Genomic DNA, 22577 nt, shown 5'->3' on the forward strand with positions numbered 1-22577 from the left:
ACGTAAGTGCGGGGCACTCACCTGCAAGCCATGCCGCTCGCTCGATTTGCCTCACGATTCACGAAGTAGTTGAATCTCACATGATGGCACGGTAAAAGAGAAAATCCCTCAAAAAGCTTTAAATTTTAACAATGAAACTAACAATTTTTGCATTAAAATGCCCATTTTCAGCAAGTTTCAGAGATATAATTTTAAGCAATTTTTTTTGTCAGTCGTCGACACAAAATAATTGATTTTTATCGGTCGGTCGTACTAAGTTTCAACATTGAAACTTAACATATATATTTAAAAGTCATCAAAATATATTCAAAATGGACCTTATTTCAAAGCGATGGTCAAACGAAACACGAATATGAAAACATAACTTAATTTGGAATTTACGTTTAAAAGATATAGAAATTTAAAAATCAGAAGCCAAAATAAAGGGCCGGCACCACGGACCTGAGTGCCCCCACACTTGCGTGCCATAAATCCTCGTCCGTGCCACAATAGGGGTTAAGAGGTAAATTTTCTCTTCTTTTTCAGATGGGGTTTTTCATATAAAAATGTTGATGGTGCGAAAGCCGACACTTTGGGACAGAAAATCTGCGACATCTATAATAGAATTGCTATTTCGAAGTCTTTCTTGTGACAATGACATATTTGTTGTCGTAAGGAGAATATTGAGAGAAATATTAGAAATACATGGCTGAATGTCAGCCTATATATATAGACACACACACACATTGTGCACTCATAGTGCAATAAAAAAATAACAAAAATAGTATAAAGAAAACTGTGGCAGCAAACCAAATGTAATTTCCATGGATTTGTTTATCGATAAGCTAATGAGCCTAAACTTTCCAATCTCCCTATCTTAATTTCCTATTTTGGTCATGTTAGCCAAGTCAAAAGGAGCATCTGTCTTTACTAGGAGAGGAATTAATTCTTTATAAGTAGGAAACATCATATTTCTGCTATTGATAGCTCGACATATATAGGCCCATGAAACCTAATAGTGATACAATTAATCCATCCCTTGATTGCACTACTATAGGGACCCTTATCAGTGACAGGCCCAAAGGCCTATCAGTGACAAGTGAGCCGCCCATCACTAGCGGCCACTCATCATCGCAAATGGGGCTACTAGTGATGGGCAGACATAAGAGCACCTCACTGGTAGTTTGTTTAGGCCAGACCCAGCTACATTTCCAAAGACGCGCAACCATATCGTCAATCATCATTGGTGCCTTTTTGGGATTTTGAAAAATAGTCCAATTATCATTACACAACTTAACTAAGAACAGTATGAACAACATTTTAATTATACATCACCTAAACTCCAAATTAATCAACATTGTATGCCCTCCGTTCACTATTATAAGATGTGTTTGATATATCATTATGGAGTACATATGGTCTAAAATGAGTGAACAAACACACTAAAATGCATCTATATACATTTGATTCAAAAAAAAAAATAGAACATACACAGTGAACAGAGTGAATACTCAATAGAAACATTTCTCTTGTACATTGCACACACACATTTCATGCGAGAAACTGGACACCAAAATTTTCAAGTCTCTCTTGTTCGATTTGCAAAATTCGAAACATGAACCGTCTACGATGTGGTTATGCTAAACAGTGTCTTTCCAAGACCCTGATTTATTTGTGACATTCTGAACAGTAATCTTGGCTCGTCTTCATCCTCATGAGCTTCGCTCGGACATCGTAGACACCACTCTTGACCATTCATCCACTTTTTTGAGAGAGGAGATTTTTACCAGCTCTGTCATCAGCCCTAGAACATCCGACACCTTAGACCCTCGCCAACTACGCCATCCGGAATTTCCGAATCATACTCAATGTGATGTGTTCTTCGAATGAAGTTGTTTATACTTACTTGAGGGTTGGAGCTTTTGTATAGCTTCATCAAACGATAATATCGTCACGCTGTAAAATTCCAGTTACACTTTACAAAACACTCGTCGAAAAAAGTGTCTAGTGTAGTGCACCAAAACGTCACAATAGCGACGAGATGAAATTGCAATTTCTCTGATATCCTTGTTGAGATATAAAATTAACAACATATTACGTTTTGTTATAATTATGTAATATTCATGTACGATCATCATTAGTGTTACAACTATAATCACCTAAGTTCACCCCTAGGAGAACAAATCTAAGACAGACTCATGTACGGTTGATTTTGTGCAATATAACTTAAATAGGACCCATGTTAGCAAAATACAACCTAATTTATTTGTCTAAGAAAAAGTATGCAGAAAGTTGAGAAATACAAGTCTCGATGCTACCAATTTGTTTGTGTACGGTGTTGTGCTCTTGATGAAATAATAATCTAACAAATGTTATAAGTACATCACATATTACCCAAATAACCACAAAGCTTATATTTTAGACTGAGTTAGATTTAATGGAAATTAAATCAAATCCTAGGGCCTAAACTCTAAATCATGATGTATTTTAATGCAGATTTTTTTTTTGCATTCCACATTGCTCGACATGAGGTGAGAGGGAACAGGAAAGATAAGAATGAAACATACAAGGATGAATCCTAAAATGCTACCATATATAAGATGCCACAATCATAACACATCTATATAGTAATTCAAGCATTCGTCACACTATTTAGGACAAATGAACATATATACAGCCATTCTATACTATTTTATACAACAAATTCAGTTCATATATGAGTATATATACAAAGCAACATCTTGGGCAAATTAACATATATATTGTTTATATAGCAATTCAAACAAATCAACGTGCTCGATAAAGAGGAAAAGGAGCTCACCTATCTGGCCGCAATCGCAACTGAATCATTTCAGTACCATTGTCGGGCCTATGACCCTGCACGACGCGGGAGACCTGATAATATGGTAGGTGACACCCACGGGAGGCTACGGGACAGAGCTGCGTCGATGACGGTTATAACCACGCGGTAGAGGTTTTACAAAGAGGGTTAATTTGATTGGTCAATAGGTGGGGAGGCGGCCCACCCCCTTTTAAAATCAGGGGGGCAAGTTTGTGATTGGTTAGTAGATGAAAAGAATCCTAGTCAGTGTGTAATTACGTGTAACTCTTTGTATGATTAGCATTATTGGAGGTTGACTCTAGCAGTAGGGAACGCCCACCTGAGTTCATAACTCTGCCAGTCCGTGACGGTCAAGGCCCGCTTCTGGTTTTGGCCAAACATGCTTGGAGCTGATCCGTGACCGTCAAGGAATGTCGCGGATGTTGTAATACATACGAAATTTCATTTCCAATAGTGAATGCCATTAATTAATTAATAAATAAAGCTTGTACTGCAAAACACCATATCTATGATCCATATGTAATGAAGGAAATCTTTGCACATAATTAGCACCATGATCCGTCTTAACAGCGTGCGATATATTCTTACTTTGATTTACTCACCAGGCTTACACAAAAATAAGACATGATGATCACAGACAGTGCATCGTGGATGGATGTGTGTCGCAAGGGATCTCCTATTTTTCCGGCTCGGGACAGCAATGGAATTTCAATTGTTGACCCTGACCACCATTCACTCACTCCACTCTAAAAGGCACATGCTGCAACACCTCCTGGCTTGCTTAAACTTGTATGCATATTTTCCATGTGAACAAAAGCTACACCTGACAACACATTACACATGGTACACCAACAATCTTTTCACACCTCAACTTTTCACGCATGCACCCTGGTTGACGTGTGTCAAATCAAATCTGATCTGGTCTAGACACTCACTGCTGGTACCTCTAGCTGATATCTGTAAATAAAATTAAATTCATGCACCGGTGTGTGCAACTTTTAACATTATGATAAAAGAAAATTGGTGTATACATAACCTATGTAAAGTCTTGATGAAAACAAGCTAGCTAGCATAGAGGCAGCTAGCATGTTTGCCTTGCCGTCCTGTAATAACATCAGAGCGATCAATGTCTTCCTTCCATTATGCTGCTACTACAAAAGACAAATTCAGCGGCTCCATATTAACTAGCTTTCCAGTGCTCCAAGAACGAAAGAACAAAAAGCAGTAGGCGCCATGCAGCATGATCACACTGCACGCATCGTCGACCAAGAACGTACGCTCCGCTCCAAGGACGGTTATAGATGTCCAGTCCAATTGACGTTACTGCTGTCCTCTCTCCTACACACGCAAGTAGTATAAGTTAATTTAAAAGTAATCGATTGGAATTAAAAAGATATTTAGAAAAGAAGTTAACAAAGAAAACAAGAACAAAACGTTTCATGGAGAGAGGACCAAGCGGCCGTCTGAAACCCTACCCCCCCCCCCCCCCCCCCATCTACTCGCCCTCTCGCCGCCGTCAGGGGCTCAGGGCACGTCTCCGGACAAGGCCCGTGCGGCACCGACAGTGACGGGGAGGTCCTGATCTGCCGGCAGCTTGCTTGTGGAGGCGGCAAAGGGTTGCGGTGGGATGATGAAGGAGATGTGTGCTTAGGTGGTTGTCATCGTCAGACGGTGCTCGATGGCGGCATTGGTGATCTAGTGTGACAGTCTTCAACGGCGGCCTGGCCTGGTTAGGTCATCGAAGAAGAGGGAGTTGTGATCCAGGACGGCGGCGAGCTTGACATCAAACCCAAACCTGTCGTGAAGCGGCACGGATGATTCTCTTCAGGTTTTATTTAAGGAGTCTTCGAGTTTGGTTCGGAGCGGCGAGGCGGCAATGTTGTTCCAATGTAGAAATAATATTCTCCCCGCTCCTTCCCTGTTCCGTTGGTGTGTTATCACTGGCGGAGGGTGTACCAAGCGGGTCTTCCAAGTCCGGTCGGTTGAGGTTTCCGGTGGATCCGTTTGGATTCAACTGGCTATTGTGGTCTTTGGAGTTTCTACATCCCTTGTCGGCATTTTCTTCTCTGGGGCGGCGAGTTACTTCGCAAATCGCAGTTGTCGACTTTTCCTGGTCTGCATTGATGACTTTTCGGACACTACTTCTACAAGCTTCTCGGTTTAAAAAGTTTGCTCTGCCAAGGAAGAGGCCCAAAAGCGGCATTGAGTTATGCTCACGGTGCACCGCCGGTGGATCGATGCAAGAGTAAGAAGACTTCGGCACCCCAAGGATTTGAATGTAATTTTATTTTCTGTATTGATGGAAATGTTTGCAAGGACACGTGATGCTTTATAAATAGCCTTAGGCCTTTTGGGAAAAAATGAAACAAAGATTTAGCAGGGCGAAGAAAATCAGGGATATTTAGTGGCAGGAGGAAATACATTATATCTGTACATATCCATGCATAATAATAACGGTGAAAAAAAAGTAATTACTCTGGAATGGATAAGAGGGTACTGATTACCACTGCATGCTAAAAAAGATTAGCGCTGACAGCAAAGAGAAGCGCATGAAAAAGGGAAAGTGTTGGATTATTTTAACCACGTGCCCACTCGATCGGCGCTGGTATATATCGGCCGGCCGCCTATATATACCAAGCGTCAGTCCTCGCAGCGTCAGTACAAAGACCACACGAGGCGCTAGGCCGCTAGCAAAGCTCTCGGCCAAACAGGCATCACGCGTGCTGTAGCACCACCGGTTGGTTCGTTCGCCGGCGACGGCACCGCGGTGATCAGCGATGGGGGAGTTGGCGTGGGCGGCGCTGGCGGGGCTTCTGGTGCCGCTGGCCGCGGTGGCGCTGGACGCCGCGGTGCGGGCGGCGCACGCGTGGTACTGGACGGCGTCGCTGGGCGCCGGGCGGCGCGGCAGGCTGCCGCCGGGAGACATGGGGTGGCCGCTCGTCGGCGGCATGTGGGCCTTCCTCTGCGCCTTCAAGTCCGGCAGGCCGGACTCCTTCATCGACTCCTTCGCCCGACGGTGAGCCGGTCACTCCCTTTTCCTTTCCTTTCCCATCCGCACCAGCAATGTCCACGCTCCCTCACTCTCCCCCATGTCCAATGCATGCGCTTTGGTGCGGGCCGGGCCCGGTCTTTGGGCCTGGGCTTCGGCCGGCCCTCGGCCGAGGATTCCAAGCTGGACCCGGACCACCGTAGACCGCGCTGAGGACATCAAACACTAGTTTTTTTTTCATTTTGTTTCTGGTTTTAACTTTTTGACTGGTGTCTTCTTGCAATGCATCAGACAAGTCTTAGCATGCAAGATACCCTCTCCTAGATTCTCTTTAATAATAATAATAATAATAATAATAATAATAATAGTGACCAATTTTTTTTGTTATTTATGGGAATTCAAAAGGTTTGATTGGTCCTGGAAAGATAAGCCGAACCTTTCTTGCTTTGGAGATGTGTTTGTTTGTCTTCGGCAAAAATGCGCTTTGGAGGATTTGTTGTTGGTGAAAGGATGGATCACATGAACTACTTTGGGGGCATGCATGACCGCCGCACACATCACTAAGATGCTCCTCCTTTTGTGCGTGTTCATGCATACAAACTTGCACACTCCCTCTGTCTCATAATATAAGATGTTATTACGACCAATATGTGTGTGTTTTTTTTTCTTTATTTGAGTGAGTACACATCAGTTCAGGCCGTGTTGGAAGGCAGTGGCAAAGATCCGTCGTCATCATCAACATCTATCACCTAGTAGCTAGCATCCTATCTTCTTCAGTCAGTGGGATGCTCTTTTCTTTTGCACCCATACCATCTGCTTGTTCGCATCTTCCCTCTTGGAAAAAGATATAGGATTCTGAGTTGTCTTGTTCTGAATTCTGATGTATCTGTTTTTGTAATCTAGTTCACAACTTGGCATCCATCTAGATTAGATTTAACCTGACCCATCCATCAGACGATGCTCTTCAGAGATGACAATCACCTTGGGTGGCTTCAGGCATGCATCCAAAACCCCCTTTCAGTTTGCTTAGATGTTGCAATGTACTATGGTCCAGAAATGCAAATGAAGGATTTTGGCTGCAATTGCTGTCGATTTTCGAACCTCATTTTCATAGGGTTGATGTACACATTGCATTGGTCATCAGTCTGATATGAAATGCATGCTGGCTTGGCACCCACCCACACAAACTGTCCAGCAAAATATCCACCACTGTCTACTCTTTGCAGCAGCACAAATCTCTGTTTCTACTTTCTTAACTGTGCCAGGTGCTTGCTGATTTCCTTTTTTCTTTGTCATCTAGCAGTGATCGAACAAATCCGGTCGGCATTCGTGGCCAGGGCTTCTAAATTTAGTCCGGTCTATATGAAAAAATGTGGATGCATATTCTCTGATAGAAACAGTAATTCGGTTCTTGAGTGCAGGCCTGAAAAGGGAAATCGGTGACTGCTTCTTTCTGCCTGCATATCTATCTTGCTGCTATTTAGAAATATTAATATTCTTCGGCATTGATGCTCTCTGCTTATACTTTCTTTTTTTGTGATAAAGAGTATGTATAAAAGGATGATTTGACACTGGAAAAGTAGTTTTTGCACCCATGGCTCCCAGCAAAATATCGGCAGCAGATTCCTTCCATGGCACAGATGTCTGTGGCTACTTTTATTAAACTGTACCTGATGTAGATATGGCCTGCTTGCTGATATGTTGTTTTGTCATCTACTGTTAGTCGAACAAATTTGGTCGGCATCAGACATTGTAGTGAACAAACAATTGTAGTAAGTATATTCTACTGCAGGCAGTAATGCTATTCCATAGAGCAGGCCAGGATAAAATAAGTGATCTAGTGATTAGGTAGGTACTTTGATGATTTATTCTTTCAGCCTCTACATTTTCTTCTTCAGACAGGCACTTTGATGATTGCATTCTTCAGAGATTGATTCTCTCTGTTTATTTTATCTTTTGCAACAAAGCGAATCAAAATATGATTTATTACCAAAGCAGAAAAAAAGTTGTGTTCATGAAATTAATGGAGATGGTGACAAGAATCCATGGCAGGACTGGACTGGTTTTTTTTCTGTACTTGTCTGACGAACAATAGCACTGAACAAAGCAGAAAAAAAGTTGTGTTCAGATATTGATTATTTCTGTTTATTTTATCGTTTGTATCAAAGAGAATCAAAATGTGTTGATTAAAGTGATGAAGATGGACAACTGAACAGAGTGATGATGCTGAATCTGCATTTCCATGTCAGGTTCGGGCGGGCGGGGCTGTACAGGGCGTTCATGTTCAGCAGCCCGACGATCATGGTGACGACGCCGGACGCGTGCAAGCAGGTGCTCATGGACGACGACACGTTCGTCACCGGCTGGCCCAAGGCCACGGTGGCGCTCATCGGGCCCAAGTCCTTCATCAACATGGGCTACGACGAGCACCGCCGGCTGCGCAAGCTCACGGCGGCGCCCATCAACGGCTTCGACGCGCTCACCTCCTACCTGGGCTTCATCGACCACACCGTGGTGACCACGCTCCGGGGCTGGTCGGACCGGGGCTCCGACTTCGAGTTCCTCACGGAGCTGCGCCGGATGACGTTCCGGATCATCGTGCAGATCTTCATGGGCGGCGCCGACGAGCGCACGGCGGCCGAGCTGGAGAGCACCTACACGGAGCTCAACTACGGCATGCGCGCCATGGCCATCGACCTACCAGGGTTCGCCTACCACAAGGCCATCCGCGCGCGCCGCAGGCTCGTGGCGGCGCTGCAGCGCGTGCTCGACGAGCGCCGGGCCAGGGGAGCCAAGACGGCCGGGGTGGACATGATGGACCGGCTGATCGCCGCGGAGGACGAGGGCGGGCGGCGGCTGCAGGACGACGAGATCATCGACGTGCTTGTCATGTACCTGAACGCCGGCCACGAGTCCTCCGGCCACATCACCATGTGGGCCACCGTCTTCCTGCAGGAGAACCCCGACATCCTCGCCAAGGCCAAGGTGTGCCTACTGCAACTCTGCAAGAGCGCCATGGATGGACACTTCACAAGATCACCATGAATAATTGTTGAATCTTCTTCTTCTTGCTGTTGTCCAGGCGGAGCAGGAGGCGATCATGAGGAGCATCCCGCCGGGGCAGAAGGGGCTCACCCTCCGGGACTTCAGGAAGATGGAGTACCTCTCACAGGCAACATTCCTCTGCATACACTCTGCCACTCTGAATTTTCGTTCACTCACTCACTTATGTCTGAACAATGCTCTGCAACCTGAAATCAAAAGCAAAAAATGTGATCATCTTCTGAAAGAAACATGATGCTTTTGCAGGTGGTCGACGAGACGCTGCGGTTCGTCAACATCTCCTTCGTGTCGTTCCGCCAGGCGACCCGCGACGTCTTCGTCAACGGTATGCGCTCTACTCTATAGATCAATCCACCATCATACACACATCCTGTGTTCATCCTCAATGCATCACATTTGAGTTTCATGGTTGACTGAACCTCTCTGTAACCTGACATGAACAAAATCTTCAGGTTATCTGATACCCAAGGGGTGGAAGGTGCAGCTGTGGTACAGGAGCGTGCACATGGACCCTCAGGTGTACCCTGACCCCAAGAAGTTCGACCCTTCAAGATGGGAGGTTGGTCACATTCTTCAGCACTCAACTTCTGAACGAAATCTGCATTTCCTCACAGTTTGAAGTGATTGTTTTCTTTCCTCCTTATTCTCAGGGCCCGCCGCCGAGGGCCGGAACGTTCCTTCCTTTCGGGCTCGGCACGAGGCTGTGCCCGGGCAACGATCTCGCCAAGCTTGAGATCTCTGTCTTCCTCCACCATTTCCTCCTTGGATACAAGTAAGCTTCCAGACCACCACAGTTAACTGCTCCTGCAACATTGCAATGCAACAACTGCAACCAACGGTGACTGTGCGTTAACATTGACTTTGTATCTGAATGCAGGCTGACAAGGAAAAATCCAAATTGCCGGGTGAGGTACCTGCCGCACCCCCGGCCGGTGGACAATTGCCTGGCCAAGATCACCAGAGTCTCCTCCTCCCATTGACGATGATGAAAACAGAGAATCCAAAACCCTAGACGGCGTCGCCCAGAAGCGCCAAATTTAGGAAAACTCATGTGTCCAGACAAATAAAATAAATAAATAGCGAGGCGTTATTGCTGCAGATGAGTCAAAGTTGCGTCATTCCTTGTTTTTAGCTCTGTCCTAGGACTCAAAAATGTTATGCTGAAAAAGACATTTGTGTCGAAACAGAAATGTCAATAGTGTTGCCGCCGAAGTAACTTGCATCGAAACCTTGGGTGATTCTGCATGCCGAGTGGTCACGCAACTATTATTCGATTAACTATATCAATAGTGTTGGCGCCAAATTAATTTGCACTTAAACCCTGGGTGATTCTGCATGCCAGGTGGTCGTTGCCGAACGCAACAATTATTCGATTAACTAAAACATAATACTATACAAATACTTGAGAGGCGAGAATCCTTGGATGGAAGGATGGAAGAAATGGATATCCTTGCGAGCACTGATGTCACACCATCACCTGGATGGCGCTCCTGATAAGTTGACTTTTCAATCACGATTTGCAAGAGAACAAAATCTAAAAAAGACAGAGAGCTTGCAAGAGAAAAAAGTATTAAAAGTGGTTTGTCATGAGCATTGATGCCTCAACAATCAGCAGCAACATTATTAAGGCAAAGTCATATGTACTGCATCTATTCTGTGAAAACGAAAACAAAATAGTTATCTGCAAATGGGGAAAAGACATTGAGATGTGCAAAGTAGACGCGAGTGACATGGCTTTAGTCTTTAGGACATGTACATTCATTGACAACCTAAACGTGTCGCCAATTTTAGGAGAATTCATCTTGCGTGAGAACCGAATAAAAATGATAATAAGTTGTGAGTTGTCATTGTCATATATTAATCACCGTCATTTCTTGTCTTTTGTTCCGTCCTAGGGCTTAGAACATGCTGAATTTTGGGTTATGTGAAAAGGATGTCTGCTTCGAGACAAAAACATCGATAGCAACTTGATTTGTCGACTCGCCAAACTAACTTTATGCCAAAACTTTGGTCTGTTCACCACATGGATTGGCGGTTAAAGGATGCAATTATACAGCTAATTTAAAACATAATATCATGTAATATAATACCTAAAGGCGAGAATCCAAGCATCACTGTTGCCTCACGATGAGCAAGATGGTGCTCCTAATAATCTATTTTTTATTACAACTTACATTAGAAATAATTTTTTCTCTAATAAAAGGAAAGCTTGCTACAGAAAAGAAATAGAAAATTGTTTACATGAGCATCTATGTCTCGCTTTAAGCTGCAATATTACTATGGCAAAGTCATATGGGCTGCGTGCATTTTTTGGAATGAAAAAAGTAAGAAAAATGATGAAATTGAAAACCCTAAATGCTATATCTCATCGTCGAATCCACGAGAGAATTCTCCTTGTTTGCTAACAAAATAAATAAAATTGTGAGGCGTCGTTGCCGTTTATAACACAAAGCTGCCCTCGTCTCTTGTTTATTGTTCTGTCCTATGACCCTGAATTGCCTGAATTCTAGGTTATGCAGAAAGAGACATATGCATTGAACCAAAAATATCGATAGTTATTTGATACGTCGACACATGGTTGGTTCGGCACATAGGTCGGCGGTTCTCTAGTTAGGTTATTCTATTGTTAATTAAATTATATTACTATACAAATATACCAAAAAAAATGCGACAATCCAAACAACTGAAAGAAACAGATATCCCTGCCCACGCTGATTGGTGCCTTGCTGTCAGCTTGTTTTCTAAATACAACTTGCAAGAGAAATGAAAAACTGAAAGAAATAGGAGAATTTGCAACAGAAAAGGTTCTTTTTTTTCTGCGATGAGCATCGATGCCTCACTCACTATCAGGTATACCATTATTAAAGCAAAGTCATATGCATGTATTGCGAGTACTTTCTAGAACAAAACAAAAAATGCATTTTTCAAAACAGAAAAATGTGTAAGAAACAGGCAAGTGAGATGTGCAATCTTTCACATGTGAGTGACGTGGCTTAGGACATGTACAGTCACCGATCACCTGATCAGGCAGGGCAACTGACACGTCAGCATCGTGACAATGGTGGTGTGCAAAAGTTGGACGCTTATCTGAGCTGCCACATGTACTCTTTGTGAAATGCCCTTGTTTATGTATTGTGGTTTCGTTTGCACAAGCCTAATGTTGAACATGGGGGTTGTATTGTACTTTCTCACTAAAGATAAACATATTAGGAATATAATTAATCCTTAATATACATAAGCCTAAAGTTGGACACTTAGGAGTTTGGATTGTACTTTCTCCCGAAAGATAAACCCGTCTAATTTGTCATATATAGCAAGTGACTCACGCAATTGACACTATTTTCGCATGAAAATGAAATATATTAACAATCCTTGGAATAGTTATGTTGATTAGCGGACAACCAAGTCAAAACCCCAACGACGAATACAGATAACCTCTAACCACCGGGGTTCAAGTCCTAGGTTTGACATTGGTGCTCGCATTTTCCAGAATTTATTTCAGGCTTTCCGAAGATACCGGCTCAGTCTCCCAAATAATAGTTATGTCATTATTTCCATTTAAAATAATAGAAATTTAATAACAATACAGACGTGGGAACCAACAACGCGCCACAACTAAACATAATAGTGCTGGCGTTCCATGCTATTCCACGCCAGCACTATATTATGCCTGGTACAAATTGTTGATCCCATATACTTCTGACGCTCACTTATTTTCCAACGCCATCACTATGCCCCTACTAATGCCGTACCAAATAAGCCAACGCCGCCACTATAGGAATGAAAAAAGAAAGAAAAATGATGAAATTGAAAACCCTAAACTCTATATCTCATCGTCAAATCCACGAGAGAATTTTCCTTGTTTGCTAACAAAATAAATAAAATCACGAGGTGTCGTTGCCGTTTATGACCCAAAGTTGTCCTTGTCTCTTGTTTAATGTTCTGTCCTATGACTCCGAATTGCCAGAATTCTAGGTTATGTAGAAAGAGACATCTGCACTGAACCAAAAATATCGATAGTGATTTGATACGTCGACACATGGTTGGTTCATGAACAACCTAAACGGGCGTCGCCAATTTTAGGGGAATTCGTCTTGTGCGAGAACTGAATAAAAATGATAATAAATTGCGAGATGTCATTGTCGACTACACGACACTACATAAATCATGTACAAAAATCGAGGTCACAAAATGTTGCCTTAACGTAAAAAAAAACATGGCTATATGTATTTTTGTTCCTCACCAAAGCAAAACAAGGGAAGATCATACACAGCCTCAACTTGTCGACACACCTAAATTAATTTTGCGCTTACAATTTGGTTACCTTTTTTTACAGAAGCTTATCAGAGGGCCGGGTGTTCCTGTGATTTCATTAAGAAAAAGGGAGTTGATCCAGTTTATATGGAAAACTAGGCCTAAAACCACACAAACTGCATGATTGATTAGAGGACAACCAAGTGAAAACCCCAACGACGAATACAAATAACCTCTAACCAAAACTAGGCACCACCACCATCGCAAATCAATGACCGAGAGTCAAAAAAAGACCCGGGGTATATATATCAACTTGGCGACACTACATAAATCATGCACACACATCGAGCTCATAAAAAGTCGTGAAAATGGCCCTTCTTTTCACATCCCGTCTTGCTATATGTATTTTTGTTCCTTAACACAAAACAAGGGGAAGATCCTACACAGCCACAACTTGTCGACACGCCTAAATTAATTTTGCGCATACAATTTGGTTATTTAGTCGGCGAATATATAATACTACTAGAGAAAGCGAGAATCAACTACAACTTGCAAGAGAAAGTTGTCCCAAAAGGGATAACTCACTGTCACCTGAAAATCATCATGCAATCATGTTTTGTGTTAAGGAACGTGTCGACTGACGTGGCCAGGATACGTACACGCAGGCTTCGATTCAAGCATCTGATCGAGCAGGGCATGTGACACGTCACGTCAGCATCGTGACAACGCCAGGCGCTGCAAAAAGTTATACGCCCATCTGGCCTGCCACGTGCCCTGTTTGTCCTGTAGCTTTATCGTCCTGTGTACAAAACTTACATGTCACTCAAAGCATTTGTAGACAAAACGGTTCGATTTGTTGTATCAGGCGAGTGACTCACCAATTTACTTTTGTTGCCAAATTAGAGAGCTCACCATGCATGCCATGTGGCGAGTGACTCACTCAGTTGATTTTATTTATCTTAGGAGAAAAATGGTAGTAGTATTCGGAACGTCTAAAGAAAGACAATACCTTGAAGAAATAGATTTCGCTAATTATGTTTTGTTACATAAGTTTTTCTCTCGGAAACAAAGCCTAAAAATGTCAAAAGTTATCCTCTTTTCCAACTTGGTTGTCAACTTGGCCCCTTTGACCAAGGCGATTGTCGTGGTCACCTAATCAATTTCATCGGCATAACTGCTAGTACCTTCCAACGATCCTCCAGCCTCTTCTGGGCCAAATAGCCGGAGACCTCCTTATAGTGTCATATGTCTTATTCTCCTACCTCTTCGCATGTCTATCCATCTTTGATTGTGTGTTCCGTGAAAGGGGCCCTAGGATCTATGCAACAATGACGAAGACGAAGGAGAAACGACAACGAGGGGTCACGCGAACACGTTGAGATGGTCACGAGAGAGGTAGCGCGACAATGCCAACCATGCGACCATCTAAGAGTCCACGGTCGTGTAACGCCATGCCGATAGTTTTGGTGTTCTATCCAGGGTGTCAACGCGCAAGAACATTGGGCCACACGGAGGCACTTAGGCGGTCAAGACAGAGGTAGAGCGCGAAGATGACACCTAGACGTGCATCTAAAGAGCCACGTCAGGACATGAAACAGCAAAACAATAGACCCGATGAGTCATTCGGTCCGCCAACATCTGGATTGGCTTTGTGAGAACATGAGAATTGTCATGTTTATGAAATTACTACAATACCGGTCGCACAACGTTACAGAATACCAGGGACAATGATCGAGCTAATAAAAGGCCGTCTCAATATTCATTTTGATGAAAAAAAGAAAGTGAAAAGCATGCACGCAAGCATGACAATTTCTTTTTTGCCGGGTCACGAGGATAGCAACTTGCCAAACGAAAAGCCTTGGAGCATGGGCTCAACCCTCTCGATCTTGACCGTTAATTATGATCAACGGATGAGATGAAGCCACGTCCGTTCTTCTTCCCCATATCTCCGTCCCTGTCTCATAGAGGGCAGGGCAGGGCAGGGCAGAGCAGAGCAACAAACAGCTCATCAGAGCTCCCGCCGCCGCCGGCTTCGCATCTCCCGCGCCACCACCTCCGCGGCCGTCCTCCTCCGCGGTAGGATCCTCCGAGTACCTGCGCGACAGCCGTCCCCGCTGCGCCTGCCTGGTCCTCGCCGAATCTTCAGCAAGGTACCGCCACATGCCGAGCACGGAGATTTCTTGGCTGTCCTCCCCCTCTGTAGCTCGCCGGCTTGGATTTGAGATCCGCCCCGGTTCTAGATTGATTTTATCTAGCTGCGCTGGTGGCGAACCCTAACCTGCTGGCCTGGATTGGGTTATCCCGGGAGATCAGTCTCGCTCTGCTGATTTCTTTGCTCGCTCTCGGCGATCTAGTCCGGATTAGATCTCGATGGGATGGGTAGTCCAGTCCAGTCCGTCCCAATCAAATCCATCCAATTCGTCGCGGTTTGGTCTGTGGAAGCACCAATTGCCAGCTGATTACAGTCTCCAGAGGATACTTTACTTGGGTTCAGTTCAACTGAATGCGTTCTGTCCTAGGTCTAGGACAAAAGTGATTCTTCTTGATCTGATGAAGGCGGCACCGCGGGGCAAAGGGGGCGATGATTCCCGACATAGAACAGGGGAATGAACATTTATTCTTGAAACAATTAGGCTCTGTCTTGGAAGGGAACATATTGTAGTTAGTGTAGTATGATAGTATCGAGCTTCGGGGTTGCACGCGGTCTTCCGTCTTGCCGTCTAGCGGTAGCGTGCATGGTAACATTAGAATGGTATTTTGTAAGTAGCGGCGCCGTTCGATAGCGTGCCGACCTGACGGCGTTGTTTGGTTTTAGCTCGTCCGTGCAATCGTGGATTCTTGCGTGACGTGATCTGTGTTTGTCGACAGGTGCCGCATGGAGGAGGTTGTCCCCGCTTCGGCTAATAGCCAAGCTTCGACTGGTGATGCCGCGGCAGATCAGCCTATCAACGTGTACGTGTGGGACTTGGATGAAACGCTTATTCTGCTCAAGTCCCTGCTAGATGGGTCGTTTGCCGGGCATTTTGAAGGCCTCAAGGACCATGAAAAAGGTACCGAAATAGGGAAGCGCTGGGAGAACATCATTCTTGAACTCTGCGATGAGCACTTCTTCTATGAGGAGGTCAGTCGACACCTCAAATCTTGTCTGCTGACAGCTTACTAGAGCAATGTGTTTCTGTATGCACGTGCCTAAAATACTAAAACTGTACTGCGTTTCTTCTTTTGATGCTATGGATAGGCCATCTGGCTGCACATTTTACATTGTGTGTCCATGTTATATGTCATTGCTATCTACTGATAGTCTTGTTCTCTCATGTATGCAGATTGAGAACTACAATCAACCCTATCTCAGTTCATTACATGAGTATGATGATGGGAAAGACTTGACAAAATATGACTTTGAGGCCGACTGCTTTAGTTCTCCTTTTGATGATGTGAATAAAAGGAAGCTTGCCTACAGGCATCGTGCTATTGGAGACAAGTATGCCAAGGTGTCACAATAATTACATTATCCTACTCTATTTCCTTTAACTTTTGATAAATGATTAAGTAGTGTTGTTGCATTTAGAAGTGACCTTCTACATATGCTGACATCCAGTGTCCGTATTACTCTTGTAAAAACTATAATATTTCATTCCGTTTCATGAAAATGACTGAACAACTCATATAATATGATGAGTGAATTCGTTCATATAGTAGCAGTCTCCTTTTGCTGTAGCAACGACTTCTTTTGTGGTACTTGGTTGATGGTGCTCAGGCCTAATCCTTGTGATGTTTGTGCTTGGCCTTAATTTTCGACGGTGTCTAGAAAGTGGTAGTGCTATGCTAGCCACTTCAGTGTGCAAGCTTTTTGTTCGTACAACTCCTTCGACATGCATATCCTGATCTTGTAACACAAGACATCCAGTTTTGTTTAGAGATGTCAAGATCTTTTCCCTATGAGCTTCCAGACTGCGTAGTAGTCTAATAAACATCTGGTTATTTCTGCAAGAGCTTTACATTAAGCACTGACCGTATTTAAATAGTTACCATATGGTTTTTTCTTTCCTTTTTTGGCTTTTTGTGAGGGTGGGGGTGGTCTTGTATCAAGGTGATGGGGAAATTTCAAGAAAGTGTCTGTGTTCTGTAAATTAGGATCAGGCAGCTGAACTTCAGTAGGTTTGTATGAGTTTAAGTGGTCACCAGAACAATGGTAAGACGCCCCTTCTGCAGTGATTCACCAGCAGTTTGTGTTTCATTGCAAGCACTTTTGTACAGAGGTTTAGATCTTAGCAGTTAGCAAAAAACTTGGTTTAGAAATGGCAAGTAAATATGAGGTCTTGTAAGTTCTGTACTGGGCATTTTCAGAGCATTGTAACTGAATAAATACTTCCCTGCCATCGTTTGGTATTGGAAAGCTCTTCAGCTTCTGTTTAGTTGCTAGTGTTGGACTTATGATTGCTGCAGTCATTAATTTCTGCAATCTAATATTTCTGTTAGTGTCATGTTTGGACCACTAAGCTCAGCTGCTTTGGTGTTTCTTCAGGGTTTGCAAAAAATTCTGGACCACCGCATGTTCAAAGTCTGGAGTGATTTGTATAGTTCGACAGACAAATATACTGATGGTTGGCTTTCTTCAGGTATTCTGATTCATACTAGTTTGGGGGAACTTCTTTTAATAATGAGAACAATCAAGAGATATTTCTGATATTTTGTTTGTGATTGGTCAAAAAAGGTTGTGGCCATCCATTGGGGCTATAAGTATTTATTTCGAAAAGTCGGCTAGTGCCTAATAACGCTGCTTAATGCAAATTATGCAATCGACGATAATAATACTAATATCAAGTCAAGAGGCTGCTGAATATTCTACTTCCATTAAGTGGAAAAGAAGAGGGTGCTTTCAGTTTCTTGGTGTACTAGATTGTTCTATTATCATGCTGTACATGTCTACCACCAAGAGTATACATTATGTACCTTGCTTTAAGATGTGGGAGAAATATGTTTTGACTGATGTTAGCCTTAATTACCCTTTTCTGCACTGAAATTGTTGGTCTACTCTAAAAAAACTGAATTACATGTACAATCTAAGCTTAGTGTTGATCCGGTTTTGTATGCTTGAATACTCAATGCCATTCCCCTGCTGTGCAGCTCATAAGTTGCTGGAAGAAGCGCTGGGTAAATCAACAGCTGAGCCCGCTGTCAAATCTTCAAGTATCAATTGCATAGTTACTTCAGGGTCCCTGGTTCCGAGCATTGCCAAATGTTTGCTGTATCGCCTGGATGATGTGGTCTCATCAGATAATGGTTCGTCTCTAATGTTGTCACAACTGTTGTTCGACAGCTTCATCTGTGTTACATATTGCAAGCTGTGAATCTGTTACCTGAAATATTGTCTCCTTGCTTGAGCAGTTTACAGCTCGTGGGAAACGGGGAAGCTGCAGTGCTTCAAGTGGATCAAGGAACGCCATGGTGGCCCAAACGTCCACTTCTGTGCGGTTGGAGATGGCCCCGAGGAGCGCAGCGCAGCTTCCATAATGAAATGGCCATTCGTCAAGATCGAGATCCGCCCTGATGCTCCTCACAGGTTTCCCGGCCTGAGCCTGTCGACGATCCACAGCATCATGGACGCCGTGTACCAGTCATCGAGCAAAGATGGTTGACCTCCGGTGCGCGAGGCGGCGTATATGTCTTGAGGCATCGATCGCTGTGGACGCGGAGGCCAGTCAGGTCATAGTTCAAGGGAACCGCATAGTGGAGATACCATCTATATAGGAAGCATATTGCCCTCCCTGCCTGGAGGATCCGGAGACGCCTGTGAGATAAATAAAGAGCGCCTCACCATATAGTTTGATCCGTTCCGGCATGTTTGAATTGAATTCTGCCAGTGTTGGCCCATCTTACTGTCATCTGGGGAATCATCTGCTGTTGTAAGTCGTAACCGGTTGGTTGGTTGTTGTCGCAAGTCTGTATCTTTGTGCTTTGGCATCTCAGATTTGATGGTGTACATGGGAAATCTGGTCCAGCGGAATGTCCATTCTAGTCCTCTGAATTGCCAAATCCTTTACCACCTCTTTGGTTTGCAGGCATTTTTTTTACAGTTTGTTGCTGCGTGTTTCCTGTGAAATCTGCGCAGTACATTTCTGGAGTCAGACACTTTATTTTTGTGGGGATTCTGGAGTTGGGCTTTTCTATTTTCTGGAGCCAGACTTGGGCAGATCCATGTTACAATGCTCATCGGTTACTGTTTTCCCATGAAACGAGAACTAGAGCTAATCAACAAATATTGAAGAGATAACAACAATGTGTCTAAATCAATCTTATACTCGGTACTAGATACATTCATTGGAGCGACACAAATTTCGGACGGAGGAAGTACAAATGAAAGGGCAAACAAACACAGAAGAAGCAACAACAATGTTTCTCAGTCGACCTTAAAACAAAACGGCAACCTCTTGCAGTTGAGATTTGTAAGAAAATTGTTTTCATCAAGGGTGAAAAGGTGATGGTTTTCCCCTGAAGCATTGATTAGTATCTTAGGTATCCATGATGAAGAGGTGTTGCTTCAATAAATCTATGGAAGTTCGACATGTATTAATACATGAAGATATGAAAATGAGCATCTGTCATATTTGTGAATAGAAAAGGCATTAATACGAGGATATCTAAAATGAGGACCAACATATTTGTGCATACCTAAACACTATTCATTCTGATATCTATGTTCAAACTGTATACTGCATTTATGAACAACCAACACATCCGTGCAAGCAAAAGCATAAGACGAACATTGATCATTTCGAAATCCTTATCAAGTTGTGTTGCATTAGCACACAACTATGTATTAATATCACAAGATACAATGTGAGCATCAAAATATCTACATATCTCTGCATTAAGTGTACACTAATCATTTGGATATCCACTGCCAAACTGGTTTGTATAAATACCTATGCATATCACCTCAATCCATCCAACCATTCATCCATTTCTACCTTGGCCCAGCCAGAAATTGTGACTGTGCTGGACCGAATGCGAGCCACGTCAGGTCGCGCTGGTGTTCAGTGTTCAAGGGCCTTGGCCACGAAGTGGTCAAGAAGCAGTGAAGCACAGGTGGAACCTACATATATAAAGGAATACAACCCACAAGAGGATAGTGGCACAGACAGGTCGGGTGCTAATGGGACGTTTTTTTTAACACAGTACAGATGCACGTACACTTTCTATGAACTCACACACGCACACCTACACCCTTCCTCTAAACTATCATTGAAAGATCTCAAACAAATCCAGAAAAATGCGACCACCAATGCAAAGTCTAGGACTTGAACCCGGGTGGATTGGATCCACCACAAGGAACCTAACCATATGAGCTACGCTCAGTTCGCACTAATGGGACCATTAATAAGTGAAAGATGGTGCAGTGAAGTCAACATAGCTGGATAGCGGTGAACAAAAGAAAAATGATCTTGTATTGGATTTTTTGTGGCATGTGTGGTAAAAATATGAAATATGAACCCATAATAGTTGATCACTCTGGGGGGACCTTTGTTTTTCCTTTCTTTTTTGTTTTCTTTTTCAGATTGTGTGCATCCTGAATGTCTTTGCGACATTTTATTGGTGTAAAGGCTAGGTGTAATTGGTATCTCCGCGATATTAATATATTTCCCTTGTTGAAAAATAATCTCTATAAACAATACACATATCAAGGTTTGGAAATTGAATTCGGAAATGATAGCTACAGGGGCAGATGTGATTCACATGACACGATTTTCAAGAATAATCAAAATACGTGGTCTTTGCTGGAAAACATCAATTACTAAACCCAAGATAATCATAGAATATAGTTGGTTTCGTGACAAATGCTTGCAAAACAAGTTAGCATTGCATTCAAGAAAGTTGAAAAGGAAACTGCGGCATTCTTGTGGATATAAGTAGTCGAGGAGCTTCTTCTTTCATTCAAGATCTCGAAAACCATCACTAGGCACAAGTACAGTCCATGGAGCATCTCCCGCAACCGGAGACATGTTCCTCTGAAGCTTCATAATATCATGGACGGTTGTCTTTTTAAGCTTGGTGATGTTGTACTGACAAATGGGATGCACAAATTGCTAAATGAAAACTGAATTTTATAGGAAACAAAGATAAATTTGATGTGTTGAAAAAAATACCTTGGTTAGGGAGAATTTAAGCCTTTGACAGTAATAGTAGTAGAAAAAGTGAAGAACGCAAAGCCTAGAGTAGACTCCTCCTTGATAGAGAGACAATATAAGCTATAAAGTTGGGTGCATGTTGAATCGTTATAGGGAACAAATGGGTAATTTAGCTGCAGAACTTCGTGTCAACCACCATAGGAAACTTCATGCCCCAATCGTCTTTCTGAGTAGTCCAGCCAACAAAGAACTCATTGACACATCCAAACATGGCGTCATGGAGAGATGAATCAATTAGCTCAGGCCGCTCCCTGTTGAGTACAACGATCCCATGTGGACTAGAGCAAGGATCTAGGACATGCATTAGCCTACTGAGCATACCCCACATGTAGAGTGTGCAACTATCTTCGAGAATGGCATGAATGTAGAGCTAGAATCGGCATAAAACACGTTATTAGTAAATAGAGCAGAATTGTGCAAGTTAAAAATAAAAGGACTAGTTTATGCTATGTTCCAAATTGGCAAAACTCTAGGTGGATATTGGATTAAATCTCCAATGAATTGATTCTGGGTGTGTGCCAGATTGAGAACATCAATGTTTGCAAGGGCAAGCATCTGCAGTGCATAAATAAGCAGATGATTGCATAGGACAGCTTATAAGTGTTTTATTTCCAGTGATTAGAAAGGTATAAAAAAGGATAGCAGAAGTGCAACCACTAACCGGAAAATCTGGCTCAAATATGTGATGATAGCTAATGTATGGTGAACCTATGTAGATTTCTCCGTCCAGCTGTGTTTGACGCGTGAATAGAGTGGTAACTGTTAGCGTACACATTTGTACTGTTGTACTATTGTAATATTGTGCTGTTGTAACTTAGCCCTATTCTCTAGGATCTCATCCGCACTCCTCTGTGCATGGCCTGCGTGCTTATTCTCTCGGGAGCTCTGTCCTATATGTAATCCATGTAACACTTGGTGAGATGAATACAGCAGTTTCACAGCGCCTACCTCTTTTCTAACTGTAGCTAGCTCATGATCGAGCATTCTAGCACATGGGTTGCTATCTAATTGATATGCCTTTGATCCTCAGAACACGTGGGATATGTATAACCAACCCAATACCTAGTGAGTTTACAATTAGAGCTATAATATAGGTAGCAAAGATTAGCATACAACACATATGTTTACCTATGAAGTTCTTCTGTGTGAAGGCGTAAAATGTGTTACGAGATTTTATCATCAAATTCAGAGTGAGAAGGAACGACACGTCGTCCTGCAATAGAACGAAAGGACTACCTATTATACTGTAGACTTTGCATGT

At 43.1% G+C, this 22577-nt stretch overlaps 2 protein-coding genes across 3 annotated transcripts; both read left to right on the plus strand.

Moving 5' to 3' along the window:
• The first annotated feature begins 5475 nt into the window (after positions 1–5475).
• Positions 5476–10101, plus strand: LOC100859955 (ent-kaurenoic acid oxidase 1). Of its 2 annotated transcripts, none has more exons than XM_044585616.1 (7): positions 5476–5837; positions 8060–8795; positions 8893–8982; positions 9120–9198; positions 9326–9432; positions 9524–9645; positions 9751–10101. In XM_044585616.1, exons 1-7 carry the CDS (start codon positions 5599–5601, stop codon positions 9851–9853), a joined length of 1476 nt encoding a protein of 491 aa, XP_044441551.1. In that variant the 5' UTR covers positions 5476–5598; the 3' UTR covers positions 9854–10101. The 2 variants fall into 2 exon arrangements, with proteins under 2 accessions (XP_044441551.1, XP_044441550.1); XM_044585615.1 differs by lacking the exon at positions 5476–5837 and adding an exon at positions 6267–7249.
• A 4954-nt stretch (positions 10102–15055) lies between these two features.
• Positions 15056–19155, plus strand: LOC123167450 (eyes absent homolog). Its single transcript, XM_044585292.1, has 6 exons — positions 15056–15277; positions 15996–16248; positions 16451–16618; positions 17653–17746; positions 18255–18410; positions 18516–19155. Exons 2-6 carry the CDS (start codon positions 16003–16005, stop codon positions 18764–18766), a joined length of 915 nt encoding a protein of 304 aa, XP_044441227.1. The 5' UTR covers positions 15056–15277; positions 15996–16002; the 3' UTR covers positions 18767–19155.
• Positions 19156–22577: the final 3422 nt, after the last annotated feature.

Source organism: Triticum aestivum, chromosome 7D (assembly GCF_018294505.1).
Source record: "Triticum aestivum cultivar Chinese Spring chromosome 7D, IWGSC CS RefSeq v2.1, whole genome shotgun sequence".
Classification (NCBI taxonomy): Eukaryota; Viridiplantae; Streptophyta; class Magnoliopsida; order Poales; family Poaceae; genus Triticum; species Triticum aestivum.